At 36.2% G+C, this 21,261-nt stretch overlaps 3 protein-coding genes across 5 annotated transcripts in view; 2 read left to right on the top strand and 1 right to left on the bottom strand.

Moving 5' to 3' along the window:
- Positions 1 to 2,106, top strand: part of CLCA2 (chloride channel accessory 2) — a 39,514-nt gene extending 37,408 nt beyond the window's left edge. For both annotated transcript variants that reach the window (XM_077905295.1, XM_077905296.1), the window contains one exon: positions 964 to 2,106. In XM_077905295.1, coding sequence (XP_077761421.1) covers positions 964 to 1,406 — 443 coding nt within the window. In that variant the 3' untranslated portion in view covers positions 1,407 to 2,106. The remainder of the gene's footprint in view (positions 1 to 963) is intronic.
- Positions 1 to 21,261, bottom strand: part of ODF2L (outer dense fiber of sperm tails 2 like) — a 179,576-nt gene that overhangs the window by 90,476 nt on the left and 67,839 nt on the right. The window lies entirely within an intron of this gene.
- The window catches only part of CLCA1 (chloride channel accessory 1), a 29,222-nt gene continuing 25,373 nt past the window's right edge, over positions 17,413 to 21,261 (top strand). The window contains exon 1 of the mRNA XM_077905299.1: positions 17,413 to 17,649. Coding sequence (XP_077761425.1) covers positions 17,488 to 17,649 — 162 coding nt within the window. The 5' untranslated portion in view covers positions 17,413 to 17,487. The remainder of the gene's footprint in view (positions 17,650 to 21,261) is intronic.

The following is a 21,261-nucleotide window of genomic DNA, read 5'->3' on the forward strand; positions in this document are numbered from 1 at the left end:
TTGTTTCTTTTGTTGTTTTGTTTGTCGCCTTCTTTGGAGTTCATACCTGTTACCTTCTGGAGTGTTAGTCTAATAGAAGCCACATAGCCATTCAAAGAACTCAGAAATAAACTTTTACCTTTGACTTAAGTAACACATATTTTTGTCACTTAACATTTATGCTTATATCTTGCTTAAGAGGATATTTTCCATGTGGAAGTTTTTCATTTTATGTATTCAAATTTATCAATTTTTTGTTTATGGCTTCTGAATTTTGAGTCTTAATTAGAAGGGCCTTTCCTACTTCAAGACTATACTGGAATTTATCTATCATTTCCTACTACATACTTAATATTTTACATCAAATTTCTTGATCATTGTGGAGTTTACACTGAAAAAAAATGTTTGTGATATGGATCCAGTTTTATTTTTCTACATCATTTTGCCCAAATAGCGTTGTCACACACAATTTATCAAGAAATTTGTATTTTCCCCCATTAATTTGTATTTTACCTCTATCACATACTTTCTGGATGTATTGTGGCCTATTTTTAGATAGTCGCTTATTCAGGTACCAGTACTGCAATTTTTTACTTATAGAGGCATTACAGTGTTTTTATATCTGATAGGCTTAGTCCTCCCACATAGCTATTTTCTTAGTCTTTATATGGCCAGCCTTGATTATTTATTTGCCATTGAAGCTGTACAATAAGCATGTTAAAAGAGAAACTGGAGGCACTTTTAATAAAATCATGTAAAATTTACAAAATAACTTAGTGGGAAAAATGACATCTTTATTATGCTGAATCTTCCTATTCAAAAAATCTAAGTTTTTCCTCTTTTCAGGTTTCAATATGAGTTCTTATATAATGCTTTAAAGTTTTGTTCATATGCAGTTTTTTGTTGTTTATTTCTATTGTTGCTATTCTCATTAGTCATTTCTCATAGACTAGTAACCTTTCCATTTATATTTTTAAATTTCAGCTAACAGCTATGAAATAAGAATCAGTAAAAGTTTACAGAATATTCAAGATGACTTCAATAATGCCATTTTAGTGAATACATCAAAGCTAAATCCTCAGCAAGCTGGCACCAAGGAGGTATTTACATTCTCACCAAAGCTTTTCACAAATGGACCTGACCACCAACCTGATGGAGAGACACAAGAAAGCCACAGAATTTATGTGGCAATACGAGCAATAGATAAGAACTCCTTAAAGTCTGTTATATCTAACATTGCCCAAGCATCTCTGTTTATTTCCCCAAATTCTGCTCCTATTCTTACCAGAGACCATCTTATATTGAAAGGAGTTTTGACAGCAATGGGTTCAATAGGAATCATTTGCCTCACTATAGTTGTAACACATTGTACTTTAAACAGGAAAAAAAGAGCAGACAAGAAAGAGAATGGAACAAAATTAATATGAGCAAATGTACAGGGTACCTTCCTTCTTAGATATAAGACACATGGCCTTTGTGCTTTAGAAAAACATACCAATAAAGTCAAATTAACATCAGAACTATTAAATATGCTTTGAGTTTTTGTATAATACAGATCAGATTTTCACATAGTAAACAGACAAAAAATCTGTTATAACACTCATTTTTGGAAGGAAATTGGGAGAAACTTTTGAGCTTTGGCTATGCACAAAATAATAAAAATTTTTCTTTAAGGTAATGTCTTTAAAAGCAAAGGCAAGGGTAAGGTTGAACCAAAGAGTCAAGAAAGGCTTGTTTTATTGTGGAGGAAAAATAGCCCCAGGTAGAGGAAAGGAGGTTGGTATAACTGTCTATATGAAGTAATTGTTTAGTTACTTTGATTAATTTTTATTTCCCCTTATCTTTTCAGAATAGGTTGCTTGTTTATGACTAAAGATCAAACTGCATTTTATATATGAAGCCCCTCTTGTAATGTTCTTCACCTCTTGCCATTTGGTTAACTATACTACAGATCAAATCCCATTGCTAGTGCTCAAAGAGATCTTTGTTCACTTTGAGAGTTAACATTGAAATGTAGGTATATTACCCTAGTTCCCTGATACTAGTTTTGTAACAGAGGTGTATTGAATTTATTGCATATGAATTTGTATTGCCTTGGGTATTATTCAATAAAAATGGTTAAAATTCTCATAAGGCTTTAAGTAAAGAATGAAAGACATAGTTGTGAGCTTATTTTAATACATATACAGGCTATATAGTTTTATTTCAACCAAAGAAGAAGCCATGGGGGACCATGGGAGAGGGAGAAACTGACCTTTGTAAATGATTAACTGATTCTATCTTTTGTTTAAAGAAGATTCTAGGAATCCTTTCTCCATCAAAGTTTATTTACCTATGGGAGCCGGAGTTGTAGGGTTGGTGAATAGAGGGTGAAGCATGGTCAAAAGGAAATAAAAATCATCTTTCATCTAATTTTACTATCCTTATTTTTTTAAGATTATTGAGCAATAGAGTAATTTGCCTTGTATATTAAAGAACTTTAAACCTTATTGGATAAATACAAATAATAAGGTGGAACAGATATATTTTAAAACCAGGACCTAAAAATGAAAATTAGATTAAGTTCTGGAGAAGCAGGGAGGGAATCGTGGGAAGCTGGAACAAGAGGAAAGAGAAAGAAGCATAGGGCCTGTGTCAGAGATTCAGGAGAGTGCTGGGGAGTAAAATGACCAGCAAATCTCTGTACCAAGGCTGCCTCTTTGCAGCTTAGACTACGTCCAAGGTCTGACCAGTTATATTCTAAGTCTCACAGTGCCTAAATGTTTGCAGATGCAGACTTCAAGTCCCTAGGCAGCTCAGTCCCTCCTCCTTCTCTTGCCATTATGCCTGCTAGCCTGGGATTTGCTTCTCTGTAGCTTCAATGAGCTGATACTATACAGTACTGAAGTGGGATGTGGTGAGTCTTAAGTCTTTAAATGTTTCCCTCATTTTATAGATAGGAAAATTAAAGGGTTAAGGGAGTAACCCAAAGCACTGTGCTGGTTAACAGCAGAGGTATTTAGGTATAGAGCCAGGTTCTCATACTACTCCTTCACTCCTGTCTATTTAAGAAGGTGTGGGAAGATAGTAGGGATTATTCCTAGAAATGTTTAACTCTTTCAAAATCAGCAGAATGGTTCTAGCTTTAAGAAACTGAGTTCATTTGTTTTTCTATCTTGTGTGTATAGGAATGAATAAATGGACTTAAATTCAGAAATTAGTGAATTGAAAGAGGCAAAACTAATACAGATTAAAGATGCTAAAGTGAGAAACTGAAATATATTATAGCAGGGTAGAAAGGATGAGCTCATAAAGTGGATAAAGCAGAAAAATGTTCAGTGGCTGTGAGGGAATGAAGCATTAGACAATAAGAAAGATGTAATAAACAGGGGAAAATATTGATTTAGAGATCCTAGCAATCATCAATATAACAGAGACACTGAAAAGGGAGGTGACATTGATCCTGACCAAATGGTAGAAAATAAAATAGACCAGAGTTGGGCCAAGGAGAATAAGGGACTATGAAGCATTGGTTACTGGTGAACTACCACATGAATAGTGACATCATTAAAGATTTGATCTGAGATTGTAAGAGGAGGAAAAATGTGAGCCAGATACTCAATTATCTGGGAGAATAAAGAGAAGTCTAGGGAATGAAGGTGACATATGCAGGTATTATTATTATCTTCCAATACCAGGATGGTTGTTGTTATGCAATAAATAGAAATTTGTTTTAAAAACTGAGGGGAATATCCCCTCTATTTTTTGCCCTATTCTTTTAGGGCTAGCAAAGGAAGGTTAAATCTCAATGGGAGTGAGAGAGAAGTAAGAGTCAAATTTTAGGGGATGATGGGGCACTTGGGTGGCTCAGTCAGTTAAGTGTCTGCCTTCAGCTCAGGTCATGATCTCAAGGTCTTGGGATCAAGCCCTGCCTCAGGCTCCCTGCTCTATGGCCCTCTCACTCTGCCTGCCACTCTTCCTGCTTGTGTACTCTCCCTCCCCTCAAGTAAATAAATAAAATCTTCAAAAAGAAAAAGAAAAAAAATTTAGGGATTGAGTTAATATAGCTTATGCACTAAGCAGATTGCTGATGTGTGCACTGTTCACTGCCGCAAAAATACATTTACATTTGCATGTTAGTACCAGAAAGTCTGTCAAAAAGTTATTTTATTTGCTTTAGGTTTTGTCTTCCACTACAATATAATGATTCTTAGAAGTATTGATCCCTAAAAATATCATTCATTTAAAACTTAATGTGACAAATCCAATTGCACTAATGGCAGAGTTGTTCATATCAAACTAATCCTCTTGCCATACTCTTAAAAAAATACATCCCTTTGAAGGCACTAGCTACCAGCAAAATTAGGTGAAACTGGTAGAAACCCTTGAAAAAAAGGAAGCAATCCAGGTGAGATCCACATTTAACTAGCTTTTCCCTCTGAAGGGATTCCCAATTTGATCACAGCATTTGGATAGAGTTTAAGCAGAAAGCAGCAGACTTACTGGATTGACAAGCCAGAGGTAAGAGCTCTGGGTTGCCAAAGCATTTAGAAATTGAGGGAGGAGGGCAGCCCCGGTGGCGCAGCAGTTTAGTGCCGCCAGCAGCCCAGGGCATGATTCTGGAGACCCTGGATCGAGTCCCGCATCAGGCTCTCTGCATGGAGTCTGCTTCTCTCTCTGCCTCTCTCTCTCTCTCTGAATAAATAAATGAAATCTTAAAAAAAAAAAAAAAAAAGAAATTGAGGGAGGAAATCCCCAAAAGGGAGAAATCACAAAAGGCAATTCTTCAATCTGCATCCTCACAATACTTAGGTGAGTCCTAAACTGCAAAGGAATCTAATAGAAAACAAGAGCTTGGCGGTGAAAAGAGCTAACCAGAGATTTCAGCAACTGCCCAGTTCTGGGGAGAAAATGTTTAAAGTTCAACCCCACTCAAGTTAGAAAGCCCTGGTAAGAACCTTGTGTTTTCATTGAAGCTCCAGAAGGGTACTATTAGGGGTAAGAACCACATCCTCAGACTAAGAGTTATGCCCTAGAACAAGAGCAAAACAAATAGATCTGCTCTGACAAAGCCTAAAACCAAGTCTCCACAGAATCAAGATGATTCACAATAATTAAACTACTGCTAGAACATAACTCAGAAAAAGAAAACATATAGAATCTCTACAACACATCATGCAGTATCTAAGAAAAAACTGACATGCCAACAAGCAGGAAATGGGTCCCATAATTAATAAGAATAAAAATCTGTCAACAGAAGATGCAAAATTGATCCAGATTTGCAATTAGCAGACAATAAGCTGACAATAAGTATTACAAATATGATAAAGAAATTATGGGAAAAGATAGGTGTAAGTAACAAATAGAGAAGACATTTCAGGAAAGATGCCAAAATTCTTTAAAAATAAGCAAATGAAAATACTAAAATAGAAAAATAACAATGGATGAAAGAAGATTTTTGTAGTGTATTAGCAACAGACTGGTACGACAGTAGGAAGGATCAGATGACTTGAAAATAGGAAAATAGAAATCATGCAACTGAAGCATTTCATTTTTTAAAAATGGAAAAGTCAAAATGACCTGTGGAACATTATCTAGTAGTTTGGCATACATATAAATGCGTCCCACAAATAGAAGGAGGAAAAATGGAGCACAAAAATATTCAAAGAAATATTTGTTGAAATTTTTCCAAATTTGACTTAAGCTATCAACCCATGGACCTAAGATGCTCCGTAAATCTAACACAGATTTATGCAAAGAAAATAACACCTCAGTATATCATAGGAACTGGAACTAGTTACTCATCAGAAACAACTGAGGCCAGAAGACAATGAAATAACATCTTTGATTACTGAAAGGAAAATATGTCAATGCAGAATGCTATATTGAGCAAAAATTCCTTTCAAAATGAAGCAAATAAGAGCTGAAATCATGTTCACCAGCAAGAAATACCAAATTTCTTTACTCTAAAGGAAAAATGATGTCTGGTGAAAATACAGAGCTACAGTATGGCATGAAGATCACTGGCAATGATAACTAGGTAAATGTAATATATTGTTGGTTTCTTTACTTTTAATTCCTTTAAAAGACAATTAACTGTTTAAAGTAAAAGTAAAAACAATGTATTATTTTATTAATAACGGAATTAAGACATTGACAGCTAGAGCAGAATAGACAGGTGACTATTACTGCAGGTAATAGTATGGACTCATACGGTTGAAAGGTACTTAAATTACACTTCAAGTTGTATATTAAAGTAGACTGGGATAAATTAAAGATGCATATTATAACCCCCTTGCCACTCATTAATAATAGAGAAAGATATACCTAAAATGCTAATAAATTGAATAAAATGGAACACTAAAATTAACCAATTAACACAAGACAATTTAAGTAGAATAAAGGAATAAAGAACAGAGGAAAATAACAGAAAGCAAATAGAAAGACGGTAGACTTAAAGCCAGCTAAATTAATAATTATATTAAATATAAATGGACCAATTGCTTCTCTCAGTCTTTTGGCTAAGATCAAGTGTAAATATAAATGGACTAAACACTTAAAAAGCAGAGATTTTCAGACTTGATTAAAAAAAAGCAAGATTCAACTATATGGAATTTACAACAGGTTCATTTTAAATATAAAGACATAGAAATTGAAAATGAAACAAAGATATGGTATATTATGCAAATTCTAAGCATAATATAGCCAGTGTTAGTATATTACTATAAGACAAAATTGGCCTTGAGAAAGGAGAGAAAAAGAGTGTAATTTTATAATGATAAAAAAATAAATTCACTAAGATGATACAGCAATCCTACATGTGCATGTGCCTATTAACAGAGCTTCAAAATACCAGAAATAAAAACTGGCAAAACTAAAGGGAGAAATAGACAAACCAACAATCAACCTTGGAGACAAAAATTTCCCACTATTGAAAATTGTGGCAACTAGGTAGAAACACTCAATAAGAATAGAACATCATTCAAATGAAACAAGAATTTGAACATTATCAATTATTTAACCTTGATGTTTACAAAACACTGCAACTAACTAGTGCACAGTACACATTCTTTTTAAGTGCTCATGTAACAGTCACTACATGAGATCATGTGCTAGGCCTCTGATTTTGGCTCAAGTCATGATCCTGGGGTCCTGGGATCGAGCCCCATGTCAGGCTCCCTGCTCAGTGGAGAGTCTGCCTCTTCCTCTCCCTCTGCCTGCCACTCCCTCTGTTTGTGCTCTCTCACACATTCTCTCTCTCTGTCAAATAAATAAACAAGATCTTAAAATAAATAAATAAATTAAATAAATAAATAAATAGATAGATAAATAAATAAATAAAGTTGGAACAACTATATATATGTTTGGGAAAATAATTTTACTCCTACCTTATAAAAATATGAATTCATGATGAATCATAGATATGAAAATGAATTAAGATACAAACTTCTAGAAAAAATATGTTTTCACAACTATAGTATAGAAAGATTCCTTAGAACAGAGAAAACCCTAAACATAGAAGAAAAAATAAGTTGGGTTGCATCAAAACTAAGTATCTGGGGAACCCTGGGTAGCTCAGAGGTTTAGCGCCTGCCTTGGGCTCAGGTCGTGATCCTGGAGACCCGGGATCGAATCCCACATCAGGCTCCCTGCATAGAGCCTGCTTCTCCCTCTGCCTGTGTCTCTGCCTCTCTCTCTCTCTCTCTCTCTCAATGTCTCTCATGAATAAATAAGTAAAATCTTAAAAACAACAACAAAAACTATCTGTGCTCATGAAAGGACACTATTAATAATGAAAAGGCAATCTACAAAGTGGAAGAAATATTCACAACACATACATCTGACAAAGAAGTCATATCTAGAATATGTAAAAATGTTATAAATCAGTAATAAGGTTAAAAAAACAATAAAAATGGGCAAAATATTTAAACAGACACTTGACAAAAAGGATATATAAATGACCAATATACCCATACATAGAAAGGGTATCAACACTATCAATCATCAACACATGAAAATAATAAGTATCATGAAATACCTCTTCATTCCCACCAGAACAGCTAAAGTATAGACTGACAATAAGAAATGTCAACAAGGATGTGGAGCAATTGGAAGTCTCCTACATTGGTGAGTGTGCAACCACTTTGAAATACTGCTTGGCAGTTTCTTAAAAGTTATGCATATATCTAACCTTTGACCCAGAAATTCTGCTTCAAAAGAGATGAGAAGATATCCACCAAAAGACTTCCTCAAGAATTTTTATAGTCGTTTTATTCATAATAAACCCAAACAGGAAACAATCAAGTTTCTATTAATAGAATGGATAGAACAAATGTTGCTATTTGTATGACTTCACAAGGCATTCAGGGACAAAAAGAAACAAACAACTGGTACATGCAAGAATGAACATGAGTCTCAGAAGGATTACCTTGAGCTAAAGAAGGCCGACTCAAAGGAACACATACTGTATTATTGTACTTATAAGTTCAAGGACAATAATATTCTCTGGACACAGAAATCAATCGCTTGATTGATCTCAGAAGTGTTGGAGTTGGCTGTAAAGGGCACAAGGAGGCTTTCTGGAACAATGAAAATTTATATATATATTGATTGGGGTGGTGGTTTACATGGCTGTATACATTTGTCAGCATTCATTTATCTGTGCACATTTGATCTATAAATTTTACCTCAAAAGAAAAAAAATTTTACCTCAAAAGAAACAATATAAATGAATTTATTATATCCTTACCTTTATAGCAATGGTTCTCAACCAGAGGTGATTTTGCTTTTCCAGGGGATATTTGGAAATAACTGTGGACATTTTTTATTTCATAGGCAAGTTAGTTCTCTAGTGAGTAGAGGCCAGGGATGCTGCTAAACATCCTACAATGCAGAGGACAGCCCCTACAACAAAGAATGACTCAATCAAAAATGTCAATAGTTCCAAGATCGAGAAACCTTGCTCTATAGAGAAGAAGTGAAAGGAGTCATTTATAAGGATATTTGATACATTAATATAATAAAAAGTGGCCTTAGTGAGGGGGCAATGGGACACAAAACTGTGAAGCAGATTTAAGTGAAGTTGAGAGACAAGAATGAAGTAAAAAAATATTATTTTTTTAAAGATTTTATTTATTTATTCACAATAGAGAGAGAAAGAGAGAGAGAGAGGCAGAGACACAGGCAGAGGGAGAAGCAGGATCCATGCAGGGAGCCCGATGTGGACTCGATCCCCGGTCTCCAGGAGGGCACCCCGGGCCAAAGGCAGGAGCCAAACCACTGCATCACCCAGGGATCCCCTGAAAAATATTTTAAATAAAATAAAGATGATCCATGTTAGAGGATCCAAATTCAAAAATTTGGTAGAAAATATAACTGATGAAAAAATTAAAAAGGTAAATGAATATAAAGTTGAGGGATGATGCATTACATATTAAGATCTGTGTGATGATTTATGAATGTAAAATATAGGGAAATGAGGAATAGAAGCAGAGGTAAAGTCAGGTAAGAGGTGGGCTCTGATGAAATGAGAATCTGGTTCATTGTGTATCTAAGGATGTAGAAAAAGCACAGATCAGGAACAGAGATGAAATAACATGGAAGTTAAGGATACTGATTATAAGAGTACATGATGATAGAAAGAGAAGCACTCAAGGATACAGAAACATATCCTCATATCCAATCCATGGAGGTAATTAGGGCCTGACTTCAAAGCTCAAAAGGAAGGCCTCCCTCCATAAATCCCTCTTGCACTTAGAATATCTCTTATCAGCAAGATGCTTCTGGGTTGGGTGGAGAGTGACCCAGATGGTGGCCAATTTTACTCCCCACTCCTTATCTACAGGCTAAGAGCCTTATCAAAAAAGCTGTTTCCTGAGAACAGTTGCCTCAAGGGCACAAGAAGGAGGAAGATAACCAGCGCAGTGGCCAATTGCTTTCTACTTCCCTGGCTTTGTGGGGCAGAAGCAATATAACTTAACAAATATTCAAAGGGAACTTTTCTAAAATTGACATAATCTCACTTCACTCTAATAAAGGAAAGAAGCAGCAAGATCATGAAGAAGATAAAAGGAAAAAAAAACATAGTGGAATAGAAAAGTAATGAAAAAAATTAGAAATTTGGGGTAGAGAAGACAAGACTCTTATGTCAACATGTTGAGATTTCAAAATAGTGGTCTTTATTTAGTCCAAAATTTTTATTTTTATGTGTAAATTTGTTTCAATTACAAAAGTAATACACACTATTATAAAAATACAGATGGTTAAGTAGGATGTGATAAAAGAAATAGATGTGACATAAATAAATTTACTTATTTATTCCTTTATTAAAGGACATTTGAGTAATCTGGTTTCTTGCTTTTATAAAGTAGGCTTTAAGGGACAAATTATATTACCCTTGTACATATAATCTCATGCACTTATGTGAGTTTGTCTGTAGGGAAAAGTCCTAGGAGTGGAATTGCTATGTTAAAAGATATAGTGCCTGGGTGCTCAGTTGGTTAGGCATCTACCTTCAGCTTAGGTCATGATCCCAAGGTCCTGAGATGGAGCCCCACATCAGGGCTTTCTGCCCAGTGGGGAGTCTGTTTTTCCCTCTCCTTTTGCCCCTCCCCCTGCTTGTGCTCTCCCTCTCTCAAATAAATAAATACAATCTTACAAAAAATATATACACACATAAATTTTGATGAACATTTCCCTTCAAAGCATTGTTCCAATTTTTCTATCATCCATAAGGTATGAATGTTTGTTAGGCCATAACTAAAAGAGGTAATGAACTGGGAGGTGGAGGCAGGAGTCATATTGTACTACATGACAGACAGCTTAAAATTGACTTTTAAATATCCATGTCCTTAAAATATTCCCTGGTCATTCTTGATACCATCTAATATAAAGCCCCAGCTTTCGCCAACTTGTTGGTTTCTCCCCATCTCTCCCCAGAAAGCTAAGATTTGGGTAGGTGGAAGAGAAGGAGAAGTATATTATTTGTTTGTTAAATAATTTTTTTTTTTGCTTATTAAATTTTTGTTTTGGGTTTTTTTGTTTGTTAAATAGATTTTATGTGTCATGCATTGTGCTAGCTGCACTGTATTTATTTTGCTTTATTTTTTCAATATTCAAATACCAGTATACCACAGCTAATGTCATAAAAAGTAGATGTTATGCAAGAAATAATATTAGAGAAAATTTAGGTACTATAGAAAAGACATTTTATAATGACAATGATGTAAATCTGAAATTTGTATTCACCAAATAATATAGTTTCAAATACGTAAAGCAAAGTTGACAGAACTAAAAAAGAGAGAGAGAGAGAGAGAAAGAAGAAAAAAAAGAAACACATTTATAATCATACTCAGAGATCTTAACACACCTCCATCACTAGCTGAAAGAACAAATGGACATGAAATTGATAAGAATAAAGAAGATCTGAACACCATGATTAACCAACTTAGCCTAACATATTTAGACCACTAGATCTAACAACTACAGAATGACCATTTTTCCCAAATGCACATGAAAGATTTTATCAAAAGAAACCATAATCTGATTCAAAAAGCAAGGCTCAACAAGTTTCAAAGTATTTAAATTTTAGAGTATGTTTTCTGACTATAGTAAAATTAAACTAGAAATGTATAACTTAAAGTATTCCCAAATGTCTAGGAAATTAAGCAACACAACACACTTCTAGATGGCTCATATGTTAAAAAAGAAAAAGAAAAAGAATAAGAACTCAAAAGTTAGAAAATACTTGGGACTGAATGATAATTAAAGTGTGACACATCAAAAATTTCTTACATAGTGAAGCTAAAGCAATTGTCAGAAGGAATTTTAAGAAAGAAATAATATCTGTTTGAGGCAAACTGTTCCAGAGAGCAGAAAAAAGAGGAAATTCTTTCCAACTCATTTTTGAGGCAGATAGCCTTGATACTAAGACCTGGCAAGTACATTACAATAAAGGAAAAGTACAGACCAATCTTTCTTGGGAACACAGATGCAAAAATCCTAAATAAAATATTAGCAAATTGAAAAGGATACTATATCATGATCAAACAGAATTTATGCAGAAATGTAAAGTTGATTTAACATTGAAAAATCAGTGTTAATCACCACATACCAGAACAAAGTAGTCACACAATCCTCTCAATAGATGCATAAGAAGCATTTGATAAAATTCAACACTTATACATAACTTAAAAAAGAAAAGTCAGGGGATCCCTGGGTGGTGCAACGGTTTGGTGCCTGCCTTTGGCCCAGGGCGCGATCCTGGAGACCCGGGATCGAATCCCATGTCGGGCTCCCGGTGCATGGAGCCTGCTTCTCCCTCTGCCTATGTCTCTGCCTCTCTCTCTCTCTCTCTGTGTGACTATCATAAATAAATAAATAAATAAATAAATAAATAAATAAATCAAATTAGGATAGAAGTAGACTTTCTTTGATAAAAGTATCTACAAAATATCTCTAGATAATACTTAAGGGTGAAATATAGAATGCTTTCCCACTCAGAATTAGGAAAAAGAAAAAAGATATCCATTCTCTCCACCTGTATTCAACATTATACTGGAAATTATAGCAAGTATAATAAGTGAAAGAAACAAAATAAAGGAAGAAGTAAACAGGTGGCATTCACAGATGGCATAATTATAGACATACAAAATCCAAAAGAATCTAGAAACTACTAAAAATAATAGGAATTTAGCAAGCTCACTGAATATAAGGTCAATACACGAAAACCTATTATATTTCTATATACCAACAACGAACAATTAGGAAATGAAAATTTATAAAAATATCATTTATAATAGCACCCCCCCCCCAAAAAAAACCCTAGTAGTAAAGCTAATGAAAGACCTCCACCCTGAAAATGGTAAGACATGGTTGAGATCAATTAAATAAAACCTAAAATGAGATATGTCATGTCCATGGATTAAAAGACTCAGTATTATAAAGGTGTCAATTCTCCTCAAAGTGATATATAAATTCAATGCAATCCTATGAAACCCAGCAGATTTTTTTTTTTTTAGTGGAATTGAAAAGTTGATCCTAAATTTTATATTGAAATTGCAAAGGACTTAAAATATCCCCAAATAATCTTGAAGAAAAACAAATCTGGAGTCATACCAGATATCAAGACATACAAAACAGCAATAATTAAGACTATATGCTTCTTTTTTAAAAAATTTTATTTATTTATTTATGATAGGCACACAGTGAGAGAGAGAGAGGCAGAGACATAGGCAGAGGGAGAAGCAGGCTCCATGCACCAGGAGCCCGACATGGGATTCGATCCCGGGTCTCCAGGATCGTGCCCTGGGCTAAAGGCAGGAGCTAAACCGCTGCGCCACCCAGGGATCCCAACTATATGCTTCTGAGATAAGGATGGACAGTCAGATATACCAATGAAACATAAAAGAGACCTGCACATTTGCAGCCACTTCATTCACAACAAAGGCACAACTGCATTCAGGGGGGGAAAGTATGGTCTTTCCAATAAATGGTCTGGGTCTACTAGCCATCCATAAAGGAAAACAAAACAAGACAAAAATCTTGAATCTTACCTTACACTACATACAAAAATCACAACTTGAGATAGGTCACAGACCTAAATATGAAAGGTAGAACAAAATAGCAGAACAGAACATTGTATAATGTTTTCATGAACTTGAAAAAGCTGTCCTAAATATGATGCAAAAAAACAACTACTCATAAAGAAAAGATTAAATTAGACTCCATTAAAATTAAGACTCTCTATTCATCCAAGGGCACCATTAAGGCAAACAACAAACTGGAAAAAGTTATTTACAAGACATGAATCCAACAAAGGATTCAGTATCTAGAACATATAAAGAACTACTATAAATCAATAAGAAAAAGACAACCTTATTAAAAATTGGGCAAAAAAGACTTTAATAGGCACTTTATAACAGAGGACATCCAAATGACCAAAAGTATATGAAAAGGTGCTTAACAACATTAGTCATCAGGGCAAATGCAAATTAAAAACAGAGTACATGTGGCACCTGGATGGCTGTCGATTAAGTGTCTTTGATTCAGGTCATAATCTCAGGGTCCTGGGATTGAGCCCCATGTCAGGCTCTCTGCTCAGCAGGGAGTTTGCTTTTCCCTCTCATTTTTCCCTCTGTGCTTTCTCCTCCTCCCCCCCCCCCCAAATAAATAAACAGAATCCTTAAAAAATATATTAAAGCCATAGTACAATATGATTACATTCCCACTAGAGTAGCTAAAATCATAAGGACTGACAGTACCACATACTGGCAGAAATGTGTAACAGCCAGTAAAACCACTTGGAAAAGTGGCAGATCAACTAAATAAAACTAGATATAATGTATACCCTGTGACCCCGCAATTCCACTCTTAGTGTATACTCAACTAAATTAATGCTTATAGTTTTATTTGCAATAGTTCTAAACAGGAAATAATCCAAATATTCATCAATAGCAGTTGGTAAGCAAACCGTGCTATATTTTTAAAATGGAATACACTGGATAAAGAAATATGTTGCTGCTGCATGCAACATGGCTGAATTTCATGCAGCAAATGCTATATATGAAAGTAGCCAAACACAAGAGGATGTGCTGTGCGTTTCTAATTACACAAAATCTAAAAACAGGTATAATTAATCTATGTGGCAATGACTAGAAGGGAGCACAAAAGACACTTCTGGGATGCTGGAAATACTTTACAACTTTGGCAAAATTTGTCACTCAGGGTGCTAACTCCTGCACCTCTGGTTTGTGTCAAATGGCCCATCTGGGCTGCCTCTAACAAAGCCAGATCCCACGTGCCATGCTACAATGCTTTATCTGAGACAAAGCCTCTGTGAATCTGTTGAGGCTGGACACCAGAGAGTGGAGCTGCCACTCTAGCCCAGTAGAGGCCATGCTAAACTAGGCCCTCTCCCTGAGGCAGAGAAGATGAGACGAAGATGAGGATGAGGCAGTCATGGCAGCAGCATGGACTCTCCACTGAGCAAGCAGGTAAGGCCCAGTTAGCAGGGAAGGTCAGGTAAATCTGTAAAGTGCCTAAACTGGGTCTGTCACACCTTTGTCACAGACAACAGCAGAAGCCACGATCCAATAAAGGCTGGGCAGCTAAGGGCTCAGACCCCTCATGAATGAAGGCTGTGGTTACACCAAAAGGCAAGCAAACAATACAGATCAGCCAAATGCTGGCTAAAAGTGAGGAAAATTGGTGATAAAGAAAGGAGATAAACATCTATAATGGCTATGAAAATTAATATAGGACAATTTTACTAAAGCAGAATTGGGAGGCTAGAGCGGGGAACCATACCACTAAACATCAATTACAGGAAGAACTGTCAATTATAGACCCCAACGGAGAATCATCAAAGGAAAGAATCATCCATTACAGGTCTCAACAAGGAAAGATGCACATGGCATCTCCTACAAGAAATCAACTACCCCGCAACTCAGACAGTTTCTCCAATGGATGGATTTTCCTTCAAAATAGTCCCTCCCAATTTCCTCAAATAATATTCCCTTCCCCTTTTTCGTGGGGGGTCTTGCCTATGGTTTTGCCATAGCTTGCATGCCCCAAATTATAGTTCTCTATTACTCCTGAATGAATCATTTGCTGACAAAATAACTGATTCTTATTTTAAGATCAAGATGGTTAAAAAAAAAAATGATCAAGATGGTCTTGAGATCAGCTCCAGCAGCAGACACTAATTTATTTCAATAACTGTCTTGTTTTAGGTATTTTAGGAGAGTGCAATTGGCCACCACTTTGGAGGAGATTCTATGAATGATGGGACTTCTGCTTCCTCTCAAAGAAAAAGCAAAATAGCTTGTGCTCACACATACATAAATGCAAACTCTACACTCTAATATTGGAGGTAAATATTATGGAAGGACAACAGTGGGTCTGCATCGTTGAAGGGGATTAGTCTCTCAGAACCCTCTTAGATTTTCTTGGCTCCATCTGTGCACTGGACCTCAGTTACTCCTCCTCCTATTTTCCCTTTCCCTTATTCTCACTGCTTTAGGGTTAAATTCTCCAATTACTAGCACATAAGCTTGCTTTAGGCTCTGTTTTTTTAGGGAACCCAGGAAAGACATATATTTAGTTGGGAGTGTGAGATGTTTTAGATCTAAATTTTTTATGTATAATAAATGCATACATTTATTTGAGTAAGTTATTTTTGTGTAAAAGCATACTTAGATCATCAGGATACCCACTTTATAATTGAGTATTTCCACTCTGTTTCAATACTTCACTTTGGATTACTTAAAGATTAGGTACTTTAAGCAGTAAGTTCTATTTATTGGCTACAAGTACTAATCTAATTTTCACGAGCCAATGTCAAAGAAAGGGGACAGACAAGGTGAAATTGATGCTTACTACAATGTAAAGACAAAATGAAGTCAAGGGATAAAGGGATATTTCAAGTAATTTGAATACAATTAAATGGTGGATCAGGCCAGCCCCTGGTGGCTCAGCAGTTTAGTGCCACCTTCAGCCTGGGGTGTGATCCTGGAGACACAGGATCGAGTCCCACATCGGGCTCCTGGTATGGAGCCTGCTTCTCCCTCTGCCTGTGTCTCTGCCTCTTTCTCTCTCTCTCTCTCTCTCTCTCTCTCTCTGTCTGTCATGAATAAATAAATAAAATCTTAAAAAAAAATGGCGGATCAATTTGAGTTTCCATCTGAGGGTTGGCAAACTTAAAAGAGTCTGAGCAGTAACTGGCAGGACATAATTCATATTCTAAGAGACATTTAGTTTCAATAAAATGTTTTAATGTTGTTAATTTTAATTATATTGACCAATGGGAGCTACAGAATAGAGAAATAGAGGTCTGATGAGGAAACTGGAGGGAGTTTGCTTTGCACAGTGATATGAATTTTGTCTTTTCTCTCCATTATAAAATATTCAATAATATCTATGTTGTTTTCTAATGTTTTTTAGATGTAAGTGGATGATTGTTTAAGAGAGCACCAAGAAGTAATGAAGCTATGTCCAGATCAATGAGGATTACAAAAAAAAAGACCACTATGAAGGATAACTGGGTATACAGTTTACGCTTAATGAATGCTCACTGAATATGCAGAACAATCAGGCCTCCATGGCCAGGTGAGGGTTGAAGGGTGGTGTTGGGTGGGTCAGTATCCCTGGTCAGCAAACATTTGTAACAAGTAAACATCTTTCAATGGCCAAGCTGCTTGTCACCTGTGAGTCCCTCCAGGGAACAGGATGTGGGCTCTCCACCCTCATTCCCAGCATCTGGCACAGGTGAAGGCAAGGTTAATAATCCTTTCAAAATGAAATATTTGTAAGTACACAGAATTTGAGACTAAGCTATAGTTCCTTATATTGGAGACAAATGCAATAGTGAAAGAATTTTGGGTCAAAGGGTTAAATACTGTGATAAATCATCTCTGATAGCTTGGAAAAATGTGTGTCTATATATTCATTTATATATATATATAGGGGTAAAGAAAGATACCTCTAAAAGCAACATTCTCCAAGGAAGAAATCAAAGTGCGATGTACAGCAATGGGGTCATTTAAGAGTTCTGTTTTCATCTTGGTCCTTCATCTCCTGGAAGGGACCCTGAGCGATTCACTCATTCAGCTGAATAATAATGGTTATGAAGGCATTGTCATAGCAATTGACCCTAATGTGCCAGAAGATGAAACAATCATTCAACAAATAAAGGTAAGTTCAAAATAATAATTATTCACGCTTTAAAAAAAATTAAGTGTAATGCTGTGATAGAACAAACATGAGTTCTTCAACTTCAGCTTTGTGACACTGGCAAATTATTTTCATGTCTGAGCCTGTTTCTTCAGTTGTAAAATGGAAATAATAACACTAAACTACAAGGATTCTTGTGAAAGATAAGATAATAAAGGCAGTGCACATATTTCAGAGTTTGATACATTGTTGGTGCTTAATAAATGACTTGGTCTGGACAATTTCATTGAAAACTATTTAGTTTGACACTAAGGTAGGGCCAGCTACATTTGGCAGATATTGTGAGATATGGGGAGGATAATTCCTTTGCTTGATTTTACCATTGGCTTATATAAAATTCTTTTATTCTCTTAATTTTAACTCCCTTGTTTGTTATTAGGATCCCAGGATGCAAATCTCTGATTTAAGAACAATCCTGACCCTTCCAATAAAAGGAAACTGTGCATTTTACCAGCCCCAATGCAAGTAACCCTCTCAGGGCTGCTGGGGGGCAAGGAAAAACTAGGGAAGAAGACTCAGTCTTCCTGTTCCAGCAGAGCATCTAACTGCTGTAAGGTGGAGGGATTAGAGAGGTCATGTGCAAGAGCAAACAGCTAAGAATAAGAAGGAAATGCCTTATAAAGGGCTGTAGCACATCCAGAAGCAGTATTGTGAAAAGAGCAAAAGTGTTAGTCATAAAATGGGAATAATAATAAGTACCTTTCTCATAGGACTTTGTGAGGATTAAATTTAGCAATGCATGAATATAAGGGAAGCTGAGTGAAGGGAATATGCGAACTCTAATTTTTTCATGTCTTCTATAAGCCTAAAATTATTCCAAAAATTAAAAAGAAAAAACTTCAAAAATATATGCATCGCGTCTAATGCATTGTAAGAGCTCAATAAATGGTAGGCATAGTCATCAATAGCCAGTCCCACTTTTAATCCTTCTAGATAGAAAATGTTCCTCTTAACCAAGCCAGATGGACTAAAGCTTGTTTCTGGGCAAAATTCCTGAGTGTGAGCTCAGAAGTTAATAGTACAAGGGCTCCAAAGATCACTCCCAAAGGTTCTTTGCTCTGAGCAGAAGCAAGGCCAGAAAGATGGAGTTTGAGGGAGAACCGTTTCTATCACCAAGAGCAGTTTGGGGTTGGAGAAATGCAGCAGTTGATGGGGGAGGAGAAGCTTACCTGTTTAACTGGAAGACTATCAGGTTTACCACCATTGATGAAAGAGAAATTCACCTTCTGAAATCTCACAGTATCAGAAACCTTGGGTAAATTTTTAATTACCTCTAAATTTAGAAAAGGCATGAGCAAAAGTGACGCAGCCACTTGGAGCAACAAAGTGTGAAAGAAAAATGTGGCCTCCACTGTTACCATCTCTGGCTGGACAGTTAGTAGGGCTCAGGAAATGCCAGGAGGAGGACCCAGATGCCTTATCTTGAATGGCAATGCTCATTTGTATTTATAGGTGCCTTAGAGCTTTCAAAATGCTTTCACCTACTATCTTTGGGGGTTTTTCTCCTGAGAAATGTGCTTCTCACTACAATTATTAAATTGTCTTTCTTACAAGTCCCAAATGCATTGGCTATAAGATAAATTGGTTTCCACATCTTCTCTGTAAAAGGAACACTTTTAAGGGCAATCAGTGTGCTCAGTATTTCTCAGTAGTTCATAAAAGTGGGTTCTTCCCTATTTGATGTTCCCGATCTGTAGGGTTGAGGGACCTCACTGTGGGCTTTACTGCCTTTCCTGGACATCCCTCACTCTCCGCTTTCTGAGAGGATTTTGTCCTTCCCGCCCTTGTGGGGACAAGTCTCTACATCAGCTCTTAAATACAGGCTTCAGCAACAGTCCCCATTTTACCACCTATAGGACCGGCAGATGGCGCTGCAGCAGTTCTAGCCACTGCACCTTCACCGCACAGTAGTAGTAGTTCCAGAAGCAAAAGGAGCGCGTGCACAAGACGAGGGAATGCGAGTCAGGGAGAAACTCTGTGTTCTCGTGTTCTCTCTCTCTCTCTCTCTCTCACACACACACGAAAGATACACAATCGGACAATTGGAGTAGTTTGGGGTCTCCTCAATGCATGGGACCCCAGGTACCTCCTGTTTTGGCATTCCTGGACAGCTTACCACTCATCATAACCAATTCACTCATTCATCCGACAAATATTTACAGAGCATTTACACTATGTCAGTACCAGGAATCCAGTGATGAACAATATACTATCCTTGTCCTTAAGGAATTACCTTATAAAGGTCCTATATACTGTTATCCTCAATTTTCTCCAAACTTCAAGTTTAAATGCCTATTTGGATATGAAGTCACCTTTTCAAAATCTGGAACAGATGCCAAAGCAAAGATCCTTTATTAATGTTTCTATTAAAATATGGAAGACAAGAGCATTTCATGCTGCTTAATTCTTCCAGGAGATACTGAAAATTCACATTTCACAAGTCAAATTGTGATGTAATACTCTAATGTAGGAAGTTTCATACCTACTTTTCGACTTTTTTGATGATTTTGACTAAGTGTTTTTATTTTTTAAAATTATACAATGTTAAATTCTCCTAGTGATTGTTAAAAATCTGGCTTTTGGGGAAGAAGGAAATGCAAATCATTACAAGAACTTTTAGAAAGCTCTCCAGCTCACCATTATTTTCACTATCTGAAAAGAGAGAAACTGAGGCTCTTAGAGATAAAATAAATTCCCCAAGTTAATCCTGTTAGGAAATGGCAGAAAAGGAGTCACTCCTGCATCAATGCAAGAGCCCTGCTTCCTTAAGGCCAACCCCACCAGGCACCTGAGCCTAGTCACCCTGGTCTGCTCCAGCAAGGACTTTGCTCCTGCAACAATCCTTTTTCTTCTTACATATCCGGTGATGGTTTTTTTTTCTTTTTTCCATTAGCACATACATATAATAGTTCCTACTTAAAAAACAAAACAAAACCCCGTTGCCCTAAGGTCCTCCTTCAGCTACTTCTTCATTTCTCCATTCCTCTTTAATTTATAGAAAACCTTATTGAACTTATTCATCACCTCTGCTTCCTCATCTCCTATTCTTTTTAACTCACTCATATGGAGCTATCATCTCTATTCCACTAAAGTGGATCACTCGGGTTGCTAACTCCATTGTTCAGTTCTTAGTCCTTACCATACTTGATCAGTCAGTAGCATTAGACACCAATAAGGACCCTCCTCTTCTTAAAGTGCTTTTTTCATTTCTTACTCATACACCTGCTGCTCCCTGAGTTCCTTTGATGGGCTCCTCCTTACCCCATCTCTAAATGCTGGGGGCATCAGGGCTCAGTCTTCAGCCCTCTTTCTATCTATACTCACTTTTGCACTTTTTCAGTCCTAGTAGATCCAGTGCCCCTTTGCATAATAAATCTCTTATAATACCCCCTTCTACTATCTTGTCATGAAACAACTCAGGGAATCTGCTGAGGCTTTATAATTTAACACTCTAGCTCTTTCATCTTAGAGACATAAAGTTAGGTGTAACTTGAAGAGAAATTAATTATGCCACTTCCTTATACTGAACACCTGGTACTCTACTAAAAATAAATGCTCTCATAACATTTAGTT

This window comes from Canis aureus, chromosome 8, assembly GCF_053574225.1.
Source record: "Canis aureus isolate CA01 chromosome 8, VMU_Caureus_v.1.0, whole genome shotgun sequence".
Classification (NCBI taxonomy): Eukaryota; Metazoa; Chordata; class Mammalia; order Carnivora; family Canidae; genus Canis; species Canis aureus.